Source organism: Rana temporaria, chromosome 4 (assembly GCF_905171775.1).
Source record: "Rana temporaria chromosome 4, aRanTem1.1, whole genome shotgun sequence".
NCBI classification, from domain to species: domain Eukaryota; kingdom Metazoa; phylum Chordata; class Amphibia; order Anura; family Ranidae; genus Rana; species Rana temporaria.
Window position 1 is genome coordinate 114,625,192 of NC_053492.1, and position 13,611 is coordinate 114,638,802.

Genomic DNA, 13,611 nt, shown 5'->3' on the forward strand with positions numbered 1-13,611 from the left:
GGGAATGATCATTAATACAGCTTGGAGCTTTAGGCCCCTTTTGCACAAGCATTTGGATCAGGTTCGCCTGTCAGTTTTTTCAGACAGACCTGACCGGAATGACAAACAGACTTGTGTCTGTGTACACCCACCTACCTATGGATCCGATCAGAGCCACTAAAAAATGGAAAAGGATGTATATCTGGAGGACCAAATCGGAGGTAGCCTGATGTAAACTGACAGCTGAGTCTGTTTACACCCGGCCACCCATAGTGCTCAGTGGTGTCTACCAGTGTCCACTTTGCATAAACTGAGTGGGCACAGATGTGACAGCTGTCCAGCTCAGGTCCAATCAGCAGGGGATCTGTGAGTAGATCTCCTGCTGATCAGAACGGGTTCTAAGGCCCCTTTCACATGAGCATTCGATCAGGTCTGTCTGTTTTTCAGGTGGGCTAATCAAAAACTCTATGCAGCTTTTTATGTCCATTTACACCCACCTATTTCAGAGTCTGTCTAGGTCTGGAAGAAGAAAAGTACCCAAACATGACAGATTGGAGGTAGTCTGATGTAAATTGGCACACGTTCAATTCCATCTGACCACCGGTGTAAATGCAGACACAAATTTAATGGGCATGGATATCAAAACACTGATATCTGACCCATTTGGCTCCAGTTCAGCAGGAGATCCGCTTACAGAGCAGAGTTGCTCTGTGTGAAAGAGCCTTTAGGATGGAGCAGCTTAGGGTAAGCCAGGACCGTTTTTAAGGCAGGGCAAAAGGGGAAGCTGCCCTGGGCCCCATCATTTTTGTGGGGCCCAAAGCAGCTGCCTCATACTTGCCAACTTTCCCAGTTTAGATTCCCTGATCCCTTGAAGTTTTAGTCCTGTGCTGTGTCTCGATATCTCCATGTAAAGTTCTGTAGCTGCTGCCCAGCTCTGCCCTATTGCCAGGTACAAATGACTCCTGCATTGATATGAAAATAGCGGCGGCATTAATATGTAAATAGCCGTAGACCACGGCATTGATATGCAAATAGAGGCAGCATTCATATGTTAATCATGTCCCCCTGAGGTCATATCTACCATCACTTCTGCTGAATGCTGCCCACTGGGGAGGTAAAGGAGTATGCTTGAAAGTCCTGCCTACAGCTATAGTCATTAGGCCTAACATCACCCCGTTCTGCAAAGGTTAGCAAATTGGGGGTGGAACCCTTCTTCCAAAGAACATGGTGCCACAGCACCCTGAATTTAAGTGCATGTGAATACGCACATCTCAGCCGATGCATGAGGGTGTCATTAACAATAATGGCACTTCTGTGTATCTGCTAAAGGGCAGCATATTTCTGTGGTGTCAGGAAATGTTGCATGTATTCTTGAAAACACACAAATGTGAACGCTGGATAAATCTCTGTTACATTAGTGGTCAGTGTAATACCTCTTTACATTGGTGATTACTGTGAATGCTCCTATAACATTAGTGGTCAGTGTAAATCCCCATTACATTGGTGGCCAGTGTAGAAACTCCTCTATATATTGGTAATCGTTAAAAATATTCAAACTTGCATTTGTGGTCAGTTTCAAATCCACCCTTACAATGGTGGTCCATGTAGAAGCCTTTAAATTGGTGGTGAATGCAAATCCCCCTTACATTGGTGGCCAGTGTAGAAATCCCCCTTTATTTTAGCTGTTGATGTAAAATCCTCCATTACGTTGGTTGTCAGTGTAAATTCTTCATAACATTGGTGATCAGTGTACATTCCCTTTACATTGGTGGTAAGGGCAGAATTGCCCTTACACTGGTGATCAGTGTAAATCCCCCTTTACATTGGTGGTTAGTGTAAATCCCCCCTAACATTGGTGGTCAGTGTAGAAGTGTCACCTTACATTGGTGGTCAGTACAAATCTCCTTGACAATAGTTGTCAGTGTAAATTCCCCCACACATGTAGGTCATTGTATATTTCCCCTTACACTGGTGGTTGGTGTAAATGCTCTTATTACAGTCAGTGTAGAAATCCCTCTTTTCTATTGGTGGGTGGTGTAAAATCCCTCTTTTCTATTGGTGGGTGGTGTAAAATCCCTCGTTACATGGTGGTCAGTGCAAATTCCCCCTCACATTGATGACCAGTGTAAATTCCCCCTCACATTGGTGGTCATTGTAAATTGCATTGGTAGAATCCCCAACTATATACTTGCCAAAGATTTACATCTTTACTCTACATGATTCAGAATTTGTCACAGTGTACTGCCTTATAACTAATCCCACCCCCCACCACTGCCACTGATCCCATCAACCCCCCAGCATTGCCACTGATCACACCCCCCTCCCCCAGCATTGCCACCGATCCCAGGAGTCCTAGGATTCCTAGGAGTTTTCTGTCTATTGGTGGATCCCCTCACCTCCCTAGTCCCTGGTGTGCAGACAGTGAGGAGATGATGTGATGTAACCTTTAGCAACCAATCAGTGAGCAGTAATTCTGTGCACTAACCTCTTGCAACCAATCATTGAGCTGTAAGGATATGCAGTAACCTCTAGGAACCAATCAGTGAGCAGTATTAATGTGCAGTAACCTCTAGCAACCAATTGGTGAGTGGTATAAATGTCTAGTAACCTCTAGCAATCATTCAGTGAGCAGTATTGATGTACAGTAATCTCTAGCAACCAATCAACAAGCATAAGTCATGTGTTGTAATCTCAAGAAAATAAACAGTGAGCCATAATGTGTGCTGTAACCTCTAGCAGCCAGTCAGTAAGCGGTGATAACCTCTAGCAACCAATCGCAATCGTTACCTGATCTAATTCAGTAAACTGATTTTGAGTTTAGCTGCTATTTATTGTACGTCTCAAAGCATGTGGAGAGCAAAATCACATGGAAGAGGGGGCCCAAGAAAATGTTTGCCCAGGGTCCAGTCAATATTAAAGACAGTCCTGGGGTAAGCATAGGTATACAATGGGGCTGGATCCTGAAAGAACAGGCACATTGTTCAGAGGAATATTTCTTGGCAGAGGAGCAGGAGGGAGAGGTAGGTGGACAACTCCTTTCCTCTGGATTATCTTGAAGGAAGGACTAGCAACTGAGCAAGGTTTTCAGATGCATCAGATTCATTTTTATATTTCAATCTGCCTATTATTTTTTTTTTAAGTATAAACAGAGAAAGAAGACCATATACCAAACTAGAAATCTTGTATTCATACAAAAGAGACATAAGTAACATCCTCAATATCTATATGAATAAAATTCATAACAATTAGCCACATGGAACCAGAAATTAACATAGAATATCCGATTCCCAGAGTGGCACTTCGTAGCAATATCAGGGAACTGAATTTCCTGAATGACAAGGACTTTAAAGGTCAAATTACAATCATAACCAGAGGATATCGTGTGTTCTGGGATGTCAGATTAATTTCTACCCCTAAGTGCAGTGTGCTGTGATCTTTCATCTACTGCTGTAGATGTGACAGTGTTGTCCAATCTGACTAATATTGGGTCATGGACATCTTATGTATTTGTTGATCTCTAGGCAAGGTAAGAGTCAGAAATTGACATGATATTTTCTATGTGTGAAGCCTCGTACACACGACCAAGGAACTTGACGGGCGAAACACATCGTTTTGCTCGTCGAGTTCCTTGTTAGGTTGTCGAGGATCTCGGCGAGCCAAATTTCTCCAGTGCCGTCGAGGAAAAAGAAGAAATGCTCTCTTTTTGGCTCGACGAGTTCCTCGACAGTTTCCTCGTCGAAAAGTGTACACACGACCGGTTTCCTCGGCAAAAAAAAAACCAGCAAGTTTCTTGCTGGTTTTTGCCAAGAAACTCGGTCGTGTGTACGAGGCCTTAGCTTAGAGGGACACTGAATAGATTAGTAAATACTGTTTCAGTGTGAAATCATACTTGCCACTAAAGTCATGAACGCAGCATTTATGTGATTAGAAGACAATAAACAACAAACTAGAGTACCAGCAATAATGAAGCAGCAAGTAACTCTCAGCATTTTTCAGTGACCAGTAGGTTCTGTCTGAGATAATTAAGAACCAGTAAACATGTATTGGATGGGATTTTCATGATGCAAATTTATCGCACAGCCTAAAGCTGTTAAAATGGTAAATTTTTATTTACAATTATCATTAAAAACAATGAAAAATGTATATTAGAATGCTATATACAGTACATGTTGTAAATATGAATCCCTTTACATGTAATCTTCTACATGTTTCACATCATGGCTTCATCAGGAAGTACATGTAAGGCCCCGTACACACGACCGAACATGTCTCCGCGGACCAGTTTCAGCAGACATGTTCGGTCGTGTGTAGGCCCGAGCGGACAGGATTCCAGCGTACATTTGCCCGCCGGGCCTTTTTCCAGCGGGCAAATATTTCCCAACTTGTTTTAAAACAGCCCGCTGGAATCCTGTCCGCTCGGACATGTTCGGTCGTCTGTACAGACCTACCGTACATGTCCGAGCGCCCGCCATCCCTCGCATGCGTCGAATGACTTTGACGCATGCGTGGAAGCATTGAACTGGCAGGGCCGCCCACGTCATCGTCGCGGCGACGGCGCGGCCACGCCCCGCGTATTGTTTACGTGCGGATTTCTGTATGATGGTGAGTACAGCCACCATACAGAAATCCCCGGGCAGACATGTACGGTGAAAAAAACGGTCCGGCGGACCGGTTTCATCGTACATGTTTGCTCGTGTGTACATGGCATAAGAGATGTAACTGAGCAGAAAAAAAATGACAAAATGTTTCCATCAGATGTATGGTGTGTGGGCTAGGTCTTGATTTGAGGGACTGATGCTTTCCTGGTAGGTTTGACTGTTTACAATAATTATATTTGTGCATGACCAGTTTGTACTCAAGTTATATGATTTTTTTATTTTTGAAAAAGAAAATTCTGCCCAGTAACATCTCTTAAATGTACTTCCTGATGAAGCTATGACAGTGAAACATGTAGAAGATTACATGTAAAGGGATCTTTTCTCAATTTTTACAACATGTGTACAGCATTGTTATATCAATTGTTTTTAATGATAATTGATAATTGTAAATAAAACATTTACCATTTAAACAACTTTTTGATCATTTTGCACCTCGAAAATTCCATCCAATACAATTAAAGGTTATGAAGGTTCAATTTCTCCCCCTAAATAGCTTCCTTTACCTTAGTGCAGTCCTCCTTCACTTACTTCATCCTTCGATTTTGCTTTGAAATGTCCTTATTTCTTGTGAGAAATCCTCACTTCCTGTTCTTCTGTCTGTAACTACACACAGTAATGCAAGGCTTTCTCCCTGGTGTGGAGTGTCGTGCTCGCCCCCTCCCCTTGGACTACAGGAGAGTCAGGACGCTCTCTACATTGCAAATAGAGAAAGGAGCTGGTAAAGGAGTAACGGTGCCAGTACATTTTCCTCCTATTCCTATCCACAATACTTACACTATAGTCTGAGATACTTGTTTGCTTAAAACAGATACAAGTATAGCCTGTTCTGATGAGAAGTGTAAGCCCAAGGGCTTAGAATTAGGCTGGATATTTTTTTTATGGGATATATGGTGTTGAAGCAAGGCACTATAGCTTTTAGTTATGTTTTTTTCCATAATGTGGTCACAATTGTTTCTCATTCTGCCTAGAGCAGAGTTTAGCCTACTCTGCTGTGAATTACAGGTCGCTGCCTACCTTGCTGTTTTGCACCCTTAGGTGACGTAGGCTATCCACTGATGGACTACAAATTGAAATCTTGCTGATTTATTATCCCAGATTGTCATGAAAGAGTTCTATAATTAAAGAAAAGTGTTTTTTATTCAGAGTGCACATTAACATGTAATATGTACATATTAATACCATCACCTTGTTTCCCAGATCTGCTTCAATGCCCAAGGCTCCCGAATCTTAACGGCCAGTTCAGATAAGACTGCACGCCTATGGGACCCTCAGACAGGACAATGTGTCCAGGTACTAGAAGGACACACAGATGAGATTTTCTCCTGTGCTTTCAACTATGAAGGAAACACCATCATTACAGGTAAGTCTGCTGTTTATGTTACAACCTCGATGTGCAATCTTATTGCAGTCTCCTTTAGATCTAGCAACGTGTAATGTATGTAATTGTACAGCATACTATAAATCTAAAATAGATTGCACAACCAGAAATGTGTGGCCAGCTAAAGGTGACTTATCTGATATAAAGAACAGTTCTTTATATATATATATATATATAATTCCACATAAATGCTGTAACAGGAGAGACAGAATCACTGTTATGAATGTTATGTTTCTGAACAATTTACACCTTCAGTCATGTAAATTTAAGGATTTAGGCCCCTTTCACATGAACGGTCCAGTCAGATCTGATTATGGTTGAACTGGATGGACTTGTGTCTTTTTTCAACCTGACTAACTATGTAACTATGTAAGATCTGCCTGACCAGACCCTCCATTCAGCCTTATAGACCGGCGAGGGGGTAAATGGACTGGTGTCTGTCAGTTTACCCCACCTACCTCCAATCTGATCCAGTCTATTAAAAAAAGAAAAATGGAAGGGGATCTGCCTCATTCCGTCTAAGCAGATTGGATCAAAGGGCAGTCAGATGTAAACAGACCGTGGAGTCTGTTTACACCTGGCCACCCATAGAGCAGAGCGGGTTGTGTCCATGTCCACTCTACAGAAACTGAGAAGACATAGACCTGTCACCTGCCCACTCTGCTTTAATCAGCAGGGGATCAGTGGACAGATCCCCTGCAGACCTAACCTGAGTCCGCACAGTGTGAAAGGGGCCTAACCATTCTGAAGACTTCTTGACACCAAGGATGAGTTTATGTAACTAGGACAGTGGGGATCCACAATTTTCACACCTCACATTTTCATTCTTGGACAATCATCTGCCTTTCAATGGAGGTTGGTTTAAGGTATTGGTGCTACCTGTGTGTATACAAATGCTGAGGCATTTTCCTGACACTTACTAGAATGGAAGAAGTGACTTGTATAATCTACAAAAAGTCTTTAACATTACAGAAAAGTCCAGTTGAATCTAAGTACAACTAGATATACAGTACCATGACCTGGGTATATGAAAACTTTCACAGACATATATAACTGGATGGAAATATATTCTTATAGAAAAATAGTTTGAACAGTCTTGAATTCACGTGCCTGTCAGGACCGAGGGTGATGATGTCATCATACTGCCCAAAGATACTGTCAGTTGCGGAATCAGATGATTCTGTGTGCTATTCTTGTGCCTGGTGAAATTTCCAGTAATTTCAACACACATGAAGTTACTGGGTATCTCTTGACATCAAAAGATGTCTAGGTAGATTCACAAAGAGTTAGGCCGGCTTATCTGCAGATAAGCCGACCTAACTCTGAATCTACGCCGGCGTTTGTTTAAGTGTATTCTCAAACAGAGATACACTTAAACAAAGCTAAGATAGGCCGGCTTGTGCCGTTCTATCTTAGCTTGCAATGTTTTTGGTGGCAGCTAGATGGTGCTTCCATTGCGGCCGGCGTAGATTATGTAAATGAGGGGATACGCCGATTCCCGACGATTTACGAGCGTACGCCGGGCCTACACCGTCGAGTTACATAGTTTCCGTAAGGGATAGGCCGCCTAAATTTAGAGCTATGCTCTAGTGGACTAACTATTGTTAAGTATGGCCGCCGTTCCCGCCGCGAGGTTCGAATTTTTTGCGTCGTTTGCGTAAGTCGTCCGCGAATCGGAAGTTACGTCGTTTACGTCCACGTCGAAATCAATAGGGCCGTACGGCGTACTTAGCCGCAATGCGCCCTGGGAAATGTAGTCGCCCGGCGCATGCGCAGTACGCAAAAACGTCAAAAAACGTGAAGTCAAGCCTCATTTCCATAGTACACGCCCCCAAACAAGTCATTTGAATTAAGCGCCTTTACGCCCGTTCGGTTTAGGCTACGCCGCCGTAGATAAGTGGTTGGAAAATCACTACTAGCCTAACTAATTTACGGCGGTGTAGCCTAAATAGGCTAGGCTAGGCCGCCCTAAATTTACACCAATGTGTGTGAATCTACCTAGTCCTGCCTGGAAGTAAGGGTAAGTCTCCCCCATAAAAACACAGCTCTATCCCTTTAATGATGTATACAAAACAAAATTGAGCCGGAGTTGAGCTTTAATTGTACAACCTTTTTATTTTATTGAAAGTATATAATTTTATATAATATATTAATGGACTGCATGTTTTTTTTTTTTTCGACAGGGAGTAAGGACAACACTTGCAGAATATGGCGTTAGGTGTTGTTTCTGTATCCTCCATCTAAAATAGCAGGGCAGCCAAAATATGACACACATAATGATTGTTTCATCTTGAATCGTGACCTCATCCAGCATCCTCTCCATGAGTGGTATTACAATTACTATCACAGAGTGTTCCAGTTATTTACTCCAGTAGAAGGCCTGTCTGGATCTTTCTTGTTGACATTGCTTGTGCTACTGTATATTGATGTTTTTACTTTGCAAAGCTGACTTTTTATATTAGTGTTTTTAAACTATTTTTCATTAAAATATCTTAACATATTTAAATTGGATATAACTTGCATTTGTTCTTGAAGAGTTTACTAACAACATTCAAAGTTGGATTTAGTAAATTAGCAAAAGTGTGATGGAACATTTGTGGAAAATCTAGTAACTTGGGTCAGGTCTTGCTTATGTGTTCTAAATGTACTCAGTGTATCAGAGATTATTGAGGGATTTCTTCAGTTCTCTCAGCATACAGTAATGTCATAAAGCAGCGATCAATAATATCTATCTTTGGTCACCATCTTCTGCATTGGAAATAACATACTGTAAATAACAGTCATTCACTGCTGGCTCCCCTTTAAAACTGAGGCAGGATGTTAAAATGGTATTAGCACCCTTATTTATTAGATATGTACTAAGGGTGACCATTTGTGGAGACATTAATCTCATTGAGAATTACAGGAGGTGGCAAGGTTGCTTGGTCTTCCTAGAATATGCCATTGTGACCCAAAGATTGATACGCACAGAAGCTGTGGACTTTTCTAAAATAAGAAAAAAAAGGTGTGGTGCACTAAAACACATTCATTGTCATGTGCAATCTAAGTGCATTGGAGAGGCATTCCAAATAAAAAGCAAAGCAACAATCAACTCTTATGCCGCGTACACACGATCGGTCAAACCGATGAGAACGGTCTGATGGACTGTTTTAATCGGACCAAACCGATCGTGTGTGGGCCCCATCGGTTAATTATCCATAGGTTAAAAAAAAGCAATCTTGTTTTAAATTTAACCGATGGATACCTAACCGATAGAAAAAAAAACGATCGTTTGTAGGCACGTCCATCAGTTAATAATCCATGCATGCTCAGAATCAAGTTGACGCATGCTTGGAAGCATTGAACTTCGTTTTTTTCAGCACGTCGTTGTGTTTTACGTCACCGCATTCTGACACGATCGTTTTTTTAACCAATGGTGTGTAGGCACGACTGACCATCAGTCAGCTTCATCGGTTAACTGATGAAAACGGTCCATCAGACCGTTTTCATCAGATGGACCGATTGTGTGTACAGGGCTTTAGCTTTGTGTGTTGTGTTAAAATGTGCATTACTGCAATGCAGTAGCTGAGTGAGCCTCTATAATACCTGGTGTTCAGGCACTTTCTGCTAAGAAATGCAATGCAGCCAACCATGGAGTGCATGCATATAGACAGAAAGTGGCTGCAAAGGAGCTGTAGGACATCAGAAAAACTGAGATACAACAAAGAAATAAAAAAGATGAAAACAAGTTTATCTTAATCCTACTGTACAGGACACAGAGATTTTATTCATAGACTTAGGCCCCATACACATGGGAGGATTTATCCGCGGATACGGTCCAGCGGACCGTTTCCACGGATAAATCCTCTCGAGGATTTCCGCGGATTTCTATGCGATGGAGTGTACCCACCATCGCATTGAAATCCGCGCCGAAATCCTCTGGCGATGACGTGTCGCGCCGTCGCCGCGATTATGACGCGGCGACGTGCGCGACGCTGTCATATAAGGAATTCCACGCATGCGTCGAATCATTACGACGCATGCGGGGGATCCCTTCGGACGGATGGATCCGGTAAGTCTATACAGACCAGCGGATCCATCCGTTGGGATGGATTCCAACAGATAGATTTGTTTGGCATGTCAGCAAATATTCGATCTGCTGGAATCCATCCCAGGGGAGAAATATCCGCGGAAACAGATCCGCTGGAGTGTACACACCATAGGATCTATCCGCTGAAACCCATTTGCTGGGATTTTTCAGCGGATGGATTCTATCGTGTGTATGGGGCCTTAGGCTATACCTTCAAGTAATTGGAAACTGGCAGAAAAATTTCTAGAGCCACCTCTAGTGCACACTTATATAACTGAGCCCATTGTGTGAGACTCCAGTTTTTTGCTAGTGTCCTTAGGTGATGGGTCTGATTTTCTCGAAAGAAGTATTTTTTTCTTATTTAACCATTACTTTTTTTTTTCTATGATGCTTCCATCAACGGCTGACTGCTTACTTCCCTGGGCTATCTAGCAGCTTGGTGTGTACCTGGGGGACCATACCCAGAGCCCACTGTGTAGGACCAGCCAGTAATGTTTGGTCTGTGCACTGGATCCACCTTCGCACTAAGTGTAATGTGTGCAGTTAGCTGCAGGGTACTATACAGATCCAAGGCCTAGTTCTATGGTTCCCAAGCCCTGAAGACCCATTTAAGGGAATGCCCATTGTGACAAGCAACACTTCTAGTTGGCCAGGTGCCATGGATAAAGTAAGGTGGCGTTGCCCTGTATGTTTGGACTGGTTTACGATTTTTATTAACACAATCAGCAGTGTGCAGCTCACTATGCAGTTTTACAAGGAAATGGATTAGGGAGTCTTTCACTTTATGTTGGCACCCCTTGCTGTTTTGTCTCTACAGTTTCTCATTGCAAGTAATTTAAATTTAGAATTTTTTCTCCTCTTTCTAGACTTACTGTAGTCTCAGTAGGATGAGTTAGAGGTGTCACATCCACTGAATGACGTATTACCGCCTGCCTTTTCCACCAAAAACCCACAGCATGTTGCTGCACTTCTGCTGCCATCTTCTATAGAGATGCTACAACAGGATCACAGTCAGCGCCTGGTTTATAGCTACTCCTATTTCCATACACGTAAAACTGCATCCATTCCACACTTTATTCCGTTGGTACCCTACTGGGGTTCCCATCACTTAGCAAAGACAGTTAACAGGTACAAGGGAGCTGGGACAAAAGTGTTGAATAACATACGTTCTGCTGACAGCCTACAGGAAACTTAAAGCACCACTTAGGGTGATAGCTGTTTCCTTGTCCAAGAGCAACTTCCTAATATGATACTACTTCCCTTAATTTGACTCCAGCTCTCTCTCAGGCATTGTACATCAAATAAAAGCAGATTTCTCTGCCACTATGTCTAAATTCTTCTGGAAAACTTTCAACCCTTCACATTACACATCCTCTCTTCCCCCTGACTCTGTTCGGAAATCAAAGGCTGAACCTTCTTTATTTTATTGGATATTTTAAAGCAGTGCATTGAATAACTTGGCTCAAGAAGAATAAGTGGCTCAAGAAGAAGCACATTAAGGTCCTAGAGTGGCCTAGCCAGTCCCCATACCTTAATCCCATAGAAAATATGTGGACAACAAAATGCAGCCCCAAGGGTGGCGCCAGTGGAATCGAACTTCCCCTTTATAGTGCCGTCGTACGTGTTGTACGTCACCACGTTTGAGAACGAGGAGATTTTGTCTTGACAGTGTGTACTCAAAGAAAGCTTGACAAGATTCTCGACAAGCCTGACAAGGAACTCGTCGAGGAAAACGATGTTTCTTTTACGACGAGTTTCTCGGTCGTGTGTACGAGGCCTCAGTCATGTTTTGTGAAGGGGTCAAATATTTATTTCACTCATTAAAATGCAAATCAATTTATTTATTTTTTTGAAATGCTTTTTTCTGGATTTTTTTGTTGTTATTCTGTCTCTCACTGTCAAGATAAACCTACTATTAAAATTTCTTTCCCAGTGGGCATGCGTACAAAATCAGCAGGTGATCTCATACTTTTTTCCCTCACTGTAACTAGGTTGTATAAGGTTTTTGTAAAAGTGCAGCGGATATTTCCCAAGACTGACCCCTCCAGCTGGAGATGTAAGAAATCAGTGGGTACTTGCCACCATATGCCCACTGATGAGGTCTTTTTTTGGTGAGAGGTGTGTGTCCTGATGCAGAATCTCACAGGTCTGTCCTTGGTGGATAATCCCGCTGCTTGCCTTCTATTGTACATCTCAGTTCTCTCTAATGCAAACTTTATAAACATTCCTTATTAATCCACCTCCTAAACCTTGCAAGAATTTGCATGCTAGCCGAGTGGAAAGATATTTCTACTCTCACGGTAAGATAGTGGGTTAAGGCAGTTAATTATATTATTACTTTTTTCTACTCACCAACCTTTCCTTCCTTTCTCTTTACTGTCCCTTTTTCTGCTTCCACCTAATGCCACTCGATGACAAAAAAGTACAACGTGGCCCAGGAGCCTTAAGCCCCCCCCCCCCCCCGGTCTTACTGAGTGTTATTATAACCTTTTAGTTATGGCCACAATGGTTTCTATAAAGTTGTTACTACAAGAATGTGTTTCACATGACTGCTATACAATTTATACCAGTTGACTGGAGTGTAGAGGCATGTTAAAACATTGTCCAGATGCACATTATTCCAAAAAAAGAAAAGAAAAACAATGAATTTACAGCTCAAGAAAATACATTCCTCTTTACATTTCCTATATTTTGTTTATCCATTTCCAACCAGATAACTGTAAGGGGAGACAAGGTTAATATACAAGCTGAATTCACAATAAGAGATGCGCATCATTGCTTACACTTCTCCTCATTACTAAATAATGGCGTTTATTCAAGCGAGCAGCCCTACAACACAAGTAATCTAAACTGCGATTGATCAGTCATTTGGAACATTTGTTGCAGCTAGCCAGATCCCGTCCTTTACGGAGGTCTTTCTATACTACCATTAAGATGCATACTTCTCCTACAGCACAAGCACAGAAGTCCATTAGATAAGGAGCTGAGCCAACCTATAGTGTATCACATACTGCATAGGCACTTTAAAGTAAACTATCTATATTATTATTTATGCCCCTTATGATGTTCCTTAAAGTTGTGTTTGGTGCTTAAAGGGGATTGGCAACAAAAATCTAAATACCCAATATAATTTGGACCATTCTATGTAGTTTTAATAACTAAAGGTTTGCATGAGGAGACAAATGTTAGCAGGAAGTGTAAAGTGTACCTGTCACTACAATAGCTAGTGTGGCCTCAAAAATCAAAAGAAGGCACCCTAAAATGCCTGCATGTACACTTATGAAGAGTTTGGCGCTGCCTTGGGGATCATAATCCTGAGTTCTGGTAAGTAAATCTTGACATTCGGTCAGATCTAGCACTAGTCTGCCCCAGTCCCTCAGTTTAATATTGGACATCGAAACCATCCTTTAGAAATTGTTGTTTGATCCACCAGGACCAGGAAAGACCTTGATTCTATCTGCAAAACATTGAGGTCTACATATTAGACCACCAGGGATGGACTGGCCATTGGGACTACAGGGAGTTTC

General features: G+C 42.1%; 1 protein-coding gene across 1 annotated transcript in view; it reads left to right on the forward strand.

Annotated features, from left to right (window-relative positions):
• The window catches only part of DAW1 (dynein assembly factor with WD repeats 1), a 131,635-nt gene extending 123,361 nt beyond the window's left edge, over window positions 1–8,274 (forward strand). Inside the window, exons 12-13 of the mRNA XM_040348847.1 lie at window positions 5,835–5,997; window positions 8,199–8,274. Coding sequence (XP_040204781.1) covers window positions 5,835–5,997; window positions 8,199–8,233 — 198 coding nt within the window. The 3' untranslated portion in view covers window positions 8,234–8,274. The remainder of the gene's footprint in view (window positions 1–5,834; window positions 5,998–8,198) is intronic.
• The last annotated feature ends 5,337 nt before the right edge of the window (window positions 8,275–13,611 follow it).